This window comes from Prionailurus bengalensis, chromosome A2 (assembly GCF_016509475.1).
Source record: "Prionailurus bengalensis isolate Pbe53 chromosome A2, Fcat_Pben_1.1_paternal_pri, whole genome shotgun sequence".
NCBI lineage: Eukaryota > Metazoa > Chordata > Mammalia > Carnivora > Felidae > Prionailurus > Prionailurus bengalensis.
Window position 1 is genome coordinate 111,253,688 of NC_057348.1, and position 11,183 is coordinate 111,264,870.

The following is an 11,183-nucleotide window of genomic DNA, read 5'->3' on the forward strand; positions in this document are numbered from 1 at the left end:
TCTACAGTTTGGGGAGAGGATTAGCTCCCCACCCACTAGGCCGGCAGAAACCGCTTCTGGGCTGTCGCCTCAACAGGCCCAGCGAATTCTACCTCCTAAGGCGCCCCAGGCTCCTTAGAAAGCAATCGCGTTTATGTATGTTAACTCTCCGGCTGCCACTCTTCTCGATAGCTGTGGGGATTTCTCAAGTCCGGACCAAGCTCCAGAAGGCCAGACTTTCTGTCTTAAAGAGTCCCTCCAGGTCTCTCGGCCGCACCCTCCTGGGTCCTGATGCACCCCCAAGCCCGCGCACACCCACGAGAGGAGGGGACAGACACCTCCATCCCACCCGGACTCAGCCGGTTTCCTTCTTTTCGAAGCTCTCCAAGAGCTCGGTCATGAAGGAAATGTAGACGATGGCCAGGCGTAGGGTCTCGATCCGGGACAGCCTCTTCTCGTAAGCAAAAGTGGGCACCTTCCTTCGCAGCTGGTCGAAGGCCTCGTTGAGGTTGAACATCCGCTTCCTCTCGCGGATGTTGGCTGCCTGGCGCTGGGCATAGGTGATCACCCTTTTCCTCTTGGGACGGCCCAGCGGGGACGCGCCTCTCCCATGCTCCTCTTCCTCCTCCTCCTCCTCCCCCTCGTCTACTTCGCCCTCCTCTTCGGGATCCTCCTCCTCAAAGCGTGCCAGCCTCCTGCGTCTTCCCTCTCGGAGCACAAGGTCTCGGTCCCCAAAGGGAACCCCAGGTGCGAAGTCGCAGAGGAGTGGGTGCCCCGGGGAGGCCAGGGACAGGTCTGCGACGAAGTCCAGCACGGTGGCGTCCACGCACCTCTCTGGATAGGCCGCCATCGCGTTGCCTTGGCCCTGCCTCTCATCGGTTTCTCGCAGGGAGGGGCGAGATTCTGGTGAGGGGCTTCCTAACAGCTCCCAATCTGATGCGGCACCATCACCGAAGGGCCAGGGGAATTAACATTTATAACCAAGCTGATAACAGGATTAGTGGCACCGATAGGGAAGGCTCTGACAATGTCCGTCCTCTCGAAACTGATGGAAAAAGACAAGCAAGCTTGAGCGCGCTAGGGAATCTCAAAGGGATAGGCCTCCAACGCTGAGATCCTTTTCGCTCGCCACCTGGGACAGTTCCTTTTTGGCAACAACCCCCGGCTCTTACCTGCTGTGCTTTTTGTGTCTCTCCTCACCCCCGCAGCCAACTAATATTCTTCAGGCTCCTTATCTCATGTAGCTCTTTAATTTAGCTTTGGATTTTCAAAGCGAGGATGTTTTCCACCGCTCTGGCTTCTCCTTGGCTTCAGAGTAGAAGTCCCGAATCTTGCCACCCGAGGCTGCCAATGGGTCTGAAACAAGTGCATGTGCTTTTAATGATGTCCTGAAGAGGGGCCCTGTCTGCCAGGGGTCGAGGAGAGCTGTTTGTCTGGTATCCCAGTGCAGCGGCTACTGAAAGGCAAGATCTTCCATTAGCTTAAGTAAGCACGGTAGGGGGGGCCGAGAGCGCATTCCCCAGAGTCGCTGTTGGAACCGGCTTTCTCCTTCCAGGGCATCTAAACGGCTCTCCTGCCGCGTTACAAACCCTGACTTCCAAAGTCTGTTTTGTTGTAATCAGCCTAACAACTGAGATACTTGACTTTCCTTTCCCTACTTATATCCTCCTCATGTAAAGTGGAAGATTTTAATTCAGGGGAAAATGATAATGGGGTGGGGGGGAAGGGAGCTCATAATATTTTCTCCCGAGTGTGCTTAATTGTGTAACCCCAGCGTGGCGGGGGGGGGGGGGGGGTCGTGGGGCAGAGCAAAAGCAAACACTCGCGCCCCAAAACAAAACAACTTCAATCTCCTCTCAAAAATGCGATTTACCCTTTGATAAAGCAATAAGTCGATCGGCTCACTCTCTGTTGAGAAGTCTTGCAATGTTTAAATTGCCGCTCGGTATTTGTGAACAAAGATAAATCTTCACTTCCATCTGGGTCATTTTCCTCATTGATTTGTACTGCCCTACAGGACTTACCAGTGGAAACTATGCTGTATTGAATTCTATTTAAGGGAGATTTTAAAGTTATCTTTATATCATATTTTGAGACGTAAAGATATTTGAAATTTGGTGTGACGAAGACAAAATTTTACTAATTTCATATTATCGCTAATATTTTAACAAAGAAGTGTTCATTTTTCCTTCTTTAGCTATAGCTTCCTTCCAGTAGCTATATTTATTTAATTTAGCTTCCTTCCAGTAGCTATATTTATTTAATTTAGCTTCCTTCCAGTAGCTATATTTATTTAATTATTCGGCGTAGGGATTTTTAAGAAGACACAGAAGAGCAGAAAAACATGTTAGAAAATTGTTTTAAAAATAGGTTAAAAGAGCCTAAAAAGACGAGTAAAGAGGCGCCTTGGTTCAAGAAAAAATTCCTGAAGACATCAATATCCTATTAAGAGGGAGTTGTATGACCGTTCAGTTAGTACATTGGACAGCTCCCAGAAACCGCCTATTTCTAACAGGTCAGCACAATTCCCTTTCTTCCTAACCTCCCAGTTTGTGCTTCCAGATACTATTAAAGCAGTATTGTTGTGAATTCTTCTTTTTCTTTCATTCATTTTTTAATACATTCGTCTCTGTGTTCTCTCTTGTTCTTTTGTCCTTTAGTTGATTTTCTTTTCTCTTGCATTTATTTTTCATGCTCCAGTGTGCATTGTGATAACTCAGGCAGAGAAGAATTGAAATTTATATTCTTGAAAGATGTTAATGAAAATGAGATTCTTGATTATGATTGCCTGTTGATTTTTACCCAACCTCTTTCAAAGAGCAGACTGAAAAATAAGAAAAAATGAATTGAAATTTCAACAGTGGCTAAAGAATAAGTAAATGGGAGGATTAATTTGATTTGTAGTTGTTAAATGTTTCTCATAACTTTTCTCTTAAAATTTTTTTAAATGTTTATTTATTTTTGAGAGAAAGAGAGACAGAGTGCCAGCTGGGGAGGGGCAGAGACTCTTTCCAAAGCAGTCTTCAGGCTCTGAGTTGTCAGGACAGAGCCCTACATGTGGCTCAAACTCATGCCATGAGATCATGACCTGAGCCAAAGTCGAAAGTTTAACCAACTGAGCCACCTAGGTGCCCCATAACATTTCTGTTTTAAATGCCAACATAAGTGGATTAAATACCTCGTCTTGTGAGAATCTAGTTTGGCAATAAAATACATTAGGACACTTACTGAAGGGAAACATGACAGATATTTAGAAGTAAAATTTAATACAATAGGTGTAAAAAGCTATCATGGGAATCCAAAGAGGCACTTCTCTTGGATTTTTTGGATTTTATGAAAGGGGATGAATATTTCAACAATCTTATCACAAAAGAAAATTAATGAAATTAGGTAGTGTAGCAGAATTAATGAAACACTACACAGGATGGGGTTGAAATATTAATATTAAAATATTAGGAAACAGAAAAATATCTTAATAGGTATGCCTGTAGCAATAATTTAAAAATACCTCTCTCTTAATTTTAATTATAACATCCCAAGAAAACACTTCTGTTTATACCACAATAATCTGAGTTTATCCTTTAAGGTTCTAATCATGATGACACAAATGTTAAAATCTAAATTATAATGACTGACTCTATTTTTTGTTTATAAATATAATGATAGAATAGAAATAAGTGAAATTGTTTTTCTCTGTTTATTTTGAAACATCTACTCTTTTTAAAATGCTTTTGTGGATATTTGGTTTCACAGTAAATATACACAGTAAATGTAGTAAATTTATAAAAATGATTTAAAACATTTCATCCCTTTGGAAGGAACCATTAAACCTCAAGAAACTTATTCATTTTATTAAAATATTTACAAATGGAATAACTGCCTTTTCTGCCATTTGGAAGCTCCAGGAAAATTTTCAGGAAATGTAAAAGGAAATAAATTCTAGGGTTTGTTTATATTTAGAGTTAAGAAATTCTTGCTTACATTCAAACTAACTGCTTGCTATTCTACTTATAATCCTGAGTTCAAATGAAAGTAAGGGCTCCTCAGGATGCTGTAGTTCAGGGATTGGCAAACTTTCTTTAATTGGCAAAATAGTAATTTAGGCTTTTTGCAAGTCATAGAATCTCTGCTGAACTACTCAGTTTTGATTTTGTAGTATAAAAGTAGCCATAGACCACATGTAAATGAAAAAGAATGGCTGTGTTCTCTAAAACTTTATTTCCAACATCAGGCAGTGGGCAGGATTTAACCCTTGAAATGTAGTTTGCTGACTCTGCCCTATTTAATAAGCCTATCTTCACATTCCTTGGGATACTTATTAGGGGGACTTGCTAAGATAAGACACTCAAACATATAAGCGAATATTAAGTTGTTGAGCATGTATCTTGTTTACATGTGTATATGTGTGTTGGACACATCACACATATGTGTGATGGACAAGGAATGGAAAAATGCTCCTGAAGTGAAGCAACTGAATCTGTAGGTACTGTCTTTGAAATTACACTGAGGTGTTAGAGTAACAAGGAGAGGTTCTGCATGGGAGGCATACACCAAGCTAACATTACCATTGCAGAGACTCAAGGCTTATTTATAGTCACTGAAAACAAATACCAAATATGATGATATGCTCTTTAAAATATTAGTATTACTAGGTTTTGGGTGAATTACACTTAAGTTGGAATAAGTAAAGAAGAGGAAAAATTCCCAGAAAGCAGTCTTTTACTTTGTGAAGTGCTTCTAATTGTCAAAATCCATTCAATGAAGGCAGTTGCTTCAAGAGGCTTATTTATCATTTCCCTCTTATTTCCACCTAAACCACTCTTTCCCCCTCATAATTGTGGCAGAAACTGCTCAGCATTCCCTGGCATCTACTTATCCTTTTTCCTTTTAGTAACAGACCTACCCACACATATGTTAGTTGGGCCCATTTCTGACCCACTGCATTTTAGCTGGGCATATGTCTAGCCCACGACAGTGGAGTCAATGAGACATAATATGTGCAAGTTCAAGTTGGTCTTTGGAAATGAAATTGCTTGCCTCCCACTTGGCCCTTTGCTCTCTTCTGGCTTGGAATGTGGGTGCTTTGGCAGCGAGTTAGCGCTGACCATGTAGACAAGGACAACACACTATGGCAAGGACTGAAAGACTTTTTCTATATAGCGCCAGATAGTACCTGTTTCAGGTTTGTACAATCTCTGTCATAACTACTAAACTCTACCATTGTAAGATGAAAACATGGGGTGCCTGGGTGGCTCAGTCAGTTAGACGTCCGACTTCAGCTCGGGTCATGATCTCACAGTATGTGAGTTTGAGCCCCGCATCGGGCTCTGTGCTGACAGCTCAGAGCCTGGAGCCTGCTTCAAATTCTGTTTCCCTCTCTCTCTGCTCCTCCCCTGCTCATGCTCTGTCTCTCCTTCAAAAATAAATAAAAACATTTAAAAAAAAGATGAAAACAGCTACAGAAAATATATAAATGAATGGGTATAGCAGAGTTCCAATAGAATGTTATTTAAAAAGAAGGTGGTGGGGCGCCTGGATGGCGCAGTCGGTTAAGCGTCCGACTTCAGCCAGGTCACGATCTCGCGGTCCGTGAGTTCGAGCCCCGCGTCAGGCTCTGGGCTGATGGCTGAGAGCCTGGAGCCTGTTTCCTATTCTGTGTCTCCCTCTCTCTCTGCCCCTCCCCTGCTCATGCTCTGTCTCTCTCTGTCCCAAAAATAAATAAACGTTGAAAAAAAAATTAAAAAAAATAATAAAAAGAAGGTGGTAGGCAGAATTTGATTCTCAGGCTGTAGTTTATTGAATCCTGCCCTATGTGATGGCAGAACAACAGAAAGTTGGGACTTGGAATGATATAATGGAGTAGAGCTGTACCTCTCAAATTCAGATTAATATATGAGAAAAAATATTCTCCCAGTGTATCTCAGATCTCTTTACTTTGTGGTGTCTTTTCTACTGGTACCTGAAAAAAAAAAAAAAACAGTCAATGATTTGAAGGATTAAACAGATAGATACGCTACTTTAGATCTGTTTTTACAGTGTCACTTATAAAACTGGCTTACAGTCAGATATTAAATCCTTTTTCTTTGTCTCAGGTTTTTCTTTTTCACATGAAATAGTTCCATTTCAGTTATCTTTTGGAATAAATCTATTTTACAAATTTCACTTATACTAGTTATTACATTGGTTGTTGTTTGAACCGTCTCCAAAGTCTTTCTTTTTGAAAAACATGTGGAAAACTAAAGTGGTATGAAGAAAAAGATCCCTCAGGATGTTATAAACCTACCCCCAAATAATTTCCTTTTTAATCTCATTTCCTATACTATATTTTGGCACATTATTTTTAAATGTGACTTTCTTTTGTAATAAACATTGTAGGTTTGACAGTCATCCTCAAGTCCATAAATTCCTTGTAGACTTGGATATTGAACAGTATATGTGTGACTTTGCAATTTATTTATTTATTTATTTATTTTTCAACGTTTATTTATTTTTGGGACAGAGAGAGACAGAGCATGAACGGGGGAGGGGCAGAGAGAGAGGGAGACACAGAATCGGAAACAGGCTCCAGGCTCTGAGCCATCAGCCCAGAGCCTGACGCGGGCTCGAACTCACGGACCGTGAGATCATGACCTGGCTGAAGTCGGACGCTTAACCGACTGCGCCACCCAGGCGCCCCATGTGACTTTGCAATTTAATAATTTTTCAAAAGTTTTTTTCCATTATACTATTCATTTACAATATGGGGAAAATATTAGTATTAAGTTGAGACATATGTAACTTCCAAAAATCTAACCATTTTTGACCTAAAAAAGTGGGCAACTTAATTGGTTTAACTTAACATATTCACAAACACTCCTACTTAATAAGAAAATGGAATTATATTTAAAATAATATTATACATGAATGTACTACGTGCATCAATATATTTAAATTATAACCTGTTATTCTATTGTACAGCAAATGCATTGCACAGTAAATTAAAAAATACACAATACAAGTTTTTTCAACAAATTTTTATTGAATGCCTATGATGTGCCTGATCCTTGTGGGGTTGATCTAGGAATTTGGTGTATATCAGTAAACAAGGTAGGAAACACACACAAAAAAATGTTATGGTATTGAGAGTGGTAAGTAATATGGAAAAAAGTTGGTTAGTATAAATATGATCACGAATACTGAAAGTTGCTATTTTAAATAGAGTTATCATGTAACAGTCTAATTGGAAAGTGTAATTTGAATAAATGCTTGAAGGTAGCAGGGAGGTAGTTAGTTGCATATCAAGTGAGAGTGTTTCAGAGTCATTTTAGAGAACATTTCAGAGAAGATAAAGTGGAAGAATGACTGAGATACTGGAGGAACATCACAGAGGCCACTAGACCGAAAGAACTGAAGGAAGAATACTAGGAGATGAGTCAGTAAGGTAGTATGGGGCAAGGTTGTATTATGTAGGGCCTTTTCCACCTTAGTTTTTACTTTGAATATGATGAGGATCCACTGGAGCCTTCTGAAGATTTACCTACTGTTTAAAATCATCCCTTTGGCTAATGTGTTCAGAATAAATTTGATGGGGAACAAGAGAGAGATAGGGGGACCTGACCAGAGGTCAGGTCTTTTGGTAACCTGTTGGTAGCAGTTGCTGTGACATACAGTGGTTATATCTGGGATATATTTTGAGGAGTATTCAACAAGATTTGCTTATGCTTGTATGTGGCATTTGAAGAAAAAGGAGTCAAGGGCAATCCCAAGGTTTTGGCCTGAGCAACTGGAAAGAAAGTGTGTGATCAACTGAAAGGAGAAAGATCCCAGGAAGAGCAGATGTGGGGGAGGGTGAAGATCAGGAGTTCAGCTCTGAACATCTTAATATATTTATTAACAGTCAAGTGGGGACACTGAGTAAGCTTCTTTCTATCTCTCTTGGGGTAAACGTTATCACTATGTTTTAAAAGGCACCATTTTACATGACACACTATGTTCCCACTCCCTACCTGTGAGAACTCATCTCTTTTTTTCCTCCTCCCTCACTCGGCTTTGGCTATGCTGGTCTCTTTGCTATTCCTCAAACATGTAGGCACAATATTTATTCTAGTGTCTTTACATTTCTGTTGCCTATGACTGCAATATTCATCTCTTAGATATCCACCTCGCTCACTCCCTTTCTTCCTTCAGGTCCTGGATGATGCTGGCTTATCAGGGAAGCACCCCCTGACCATCCTATATAAACTAGTGCTCCCTCTGCCTTGCACTCCCTAACTTGCTTTATCTTTCTCCAAAGCACACACAAAACATCTGGCACGGTATATATTTGTTTCTTCACTTGTGTAATTTTGGTTTCCCTCATTAGAATTTGAAATCAAATGGTGACCATAGAAGTACACTGATTGGATTTCTCTTTCAAGTGCAAAGATTGCAATGAGCCAACCGGCTCCATCCTCGGTGCCTTAGGAGTCACTGCAGCATTCAAGTATATTCAGCATGTACTCTTTCTAGTCAGCCTCAGCACAAAAGGAGTACCAGAGGTTGGCCATTTGTGCCTAACATGAGACTTTTTAATAGATCATATTTGCTCCAGAATTCCCTATTACATTTGCTGATTTTTTTTTTCAGGTTTGCATCATAGTATGAGGTTTTCCTGTGTAGTCTTCATTCCTCCTCTTTCTTTTTTCTTTCACAGATGTCAGATTAGTATTCTAGTCTCAAGCTTTTCCCAGCTCAATTCTGTTTTCTCCTCCTTTATCTTTCACAGGAGTTACCTATGAGTAATGGAGGGGAGTTACTCCTCCCAAGAAACTAGAAAACAACCATAAAAACCCTACCATTTTGCAATAAGAATAATAGTTATTGAATACTTACTATATATTAAGTGCTGTGCATGTATTATTTCATTTAATACAACAATCTTATGCAGAAGATTCTCTTATTTCCCATTTTTAAAAGGAGTCTCGGGGAGCCTGGATGGCGCAGTCGGTTAGGTGTCCGACTTCAGCCAGATCACGATCTCGCGGTCCGGGAGTTCGAGCCCCGCGTCAGGCTCTGGGCTGATGGCTCGGAGCCTGGAGCCTGTTTCCGATTCTGTGTCTCCCTCGCTCTCTGCCCCTCCCCCATTCATGCTCTGTCTCTCTCTGTCCCAAAAATAAATAAACGTTGAAAAAAAATTAAAAAAAAAAAGGAGTCTCAAAATGAAGGAGTTCACAAATGTGTAAATGCTCCTGTTGGGATTCAAAGTTGGAACCCAGGGGGTTTGATTACCAAGTTACAATGCTTCCCACTAACTCATGCCTTCATCTTTCTGAAAACAGCACCTGGCAGAGTCTAACATAATATTTCTTCAATCATTTTCAGTCTATGGAATTTGAATATTCAATTTTATTTGCATTGAGTTTGGAAGCCTTTTATCACCTTTTTTTTTCTTCAATGAAGAATATTGTATTAGGTTAACTAGATATTTTTTATTAAATAACTTTGTTTAAGTAAAGATACCAACAGTATCATTTAGATTTATTTCTGTCCCATATTGTCTCTTCTAAATTTAAGTGATTTACTTAAGCTTTAAAATGCTGGCTGTTTCAAAACAAACAAAGTGGAACTTTGAAGTGAAATGGTTCCTAGCCATCTTTCTGCTTCTTGATTCACCAGCCTTCCTTGGGCAGGGTTTTCTGGTTCTCCTGCCACTGTCTTTAGCCTCTTTGTGGCTTCTTATAGCTATCATTTGAGGATTATGGAATCTCCATATTGGTTAGTATCATGGATGGAGAAAACCATCATCATGGTGGAAGCCATTACTGTGATTATCTCTGTGGGTCCTGAAAGATGATGAGCCTCCAGAGCAGTCTTCCAAGTGTTGCTCTATGTCAAGAGAAAAATACTAACTTTTAAAACAAATTTATTTTTAATCCCATCCCAGTGGCAATAATATCACATCAGTCATCTTATTTGGCAAAATGGCTTGTTACACACTTTTGTTACCCACTTCCTAGACCTCTTTGAATACATTCCCTCAGGATTTCACACAGTTCTCAGATCCAAATTTGAGTCTATCCCACCTCTGTCTTTTAGAGCCACACGGTCTCACTCACATACTATTAATGCAAATAACTTTGTTAGTTTTAAATTTTTTTAATGGTTTTTCCTTTTGAGAGAGAGCGTGTGTGCCGGGGGCGGGGGGGGGGGGGAGAGAGAGAGAGAGAGAGAGAGAATATGAATGGGTAAAGAGCAGAGAAAGGGAGAACCAGAATCCAAAGTAGGGTCCAGGCTCAGAGCTGTCAGCACATCACAGGACTGGAACTCACCAACTGGGAGATCATGATCTGAACCAAAGTGGGAGGCTTAATGGACTGAGCTACCCAGGTGCCCTAACGTAAAGGACGTTAAAAATTAAGTTGCCACACCTGTGGCCATATGGATAGCTCTATTCTCAAGTCTCCTTAAAATTTATCTCACAAATGTATGCAGTCCCAGTTTATCTATTTCTCAAGGCTTTAAAATTTAGTCTCTGTTACTCCTACTTGGATTTATGATTATGCACCATGATTTGATCTGTTATTTTTCTCCGTGGGCAGTTGACTTTGAAGTGGCTCTTGGGACCATTATCTCCAGATTGGTTATCTTCAGTTGGAATCCACCAGGAAGTAGAAGATACACTTCTTTCAATTCATTACAAGGTACAGTTGTAATATGGGAGACAATTGAAAATCGCAGGGAAGATCAGATACTATAGTTAAATTAAGATGTTAGAGAAAAAAGATCAAGTGGTTTTTGAAGTTTCTGACAATTTATCTGTACTTTATAGGTAAAAAAAATTTGCATGATTTGTTTTGTTCCAACTGTAGTTCACAGTGTGGTGACTTTGACCTTGTTTGGGTATCAGGTTTGAACTTGGCATGCTATGGGTAGTATGGAAAATATGAACTGGTTCAGTGTTGCCCTTGGAATAAAGAAAACGACATAGCAAGCAATACCATATGTTGTTAGCCACTGTCGATTCGTTTTTTCTTATCCGAGAAGAAATATCACAAACACACAGTATTACAATGGACGGGGCCTTAGACTTTTTCAGGGTTCCATATTGTGCCTTTTTCTTTCTACTCATGTTGCTTTGGTCTTCTTGCCGTATTTCTACTAACTGACTTTTAGATCTCATGCTTTTCCATTAGGCCATAGGCTCTATCATCACTGACACTATAATATTAAAATAAAAAGGGCCCACT

The 11,183-nt window shown here is 40.2% G+C and overlaps 1 protein-coding gene across 1 annotated transcript; it reads right to left on the bottom strand.

Annotated features, from left to right (window-relative positions):
* Window positions 1-241: 241 nt before the first annotated feature.
* FERD3L (Fer3 like bHLH transcription factor) lies at window positions 242-829 on the bottom strand. Its single transcript, XM_043589052.1, has one exon. The coding sequence runs from the start codon at window positions 827-829 to the stop codon at window positions 335-337; it is 495 nt and encodes a 164-aa protein (XP_043444987.1). The 3' UTR covers window positions 242-334.
* Between the last annotated feature and the right edge of the window lie 10,354 nt (window positions 830-11,183).

What these genes read in the sequence shown, in the direction of transcription:
- FERD3L (XM_043589052.1), bottom strand. Translation starts at nt 829, where the DNA reads ATGGCGGCCTATCCAGAGAGGTGCGTGGACGCCACCGTGCTGGACTTC.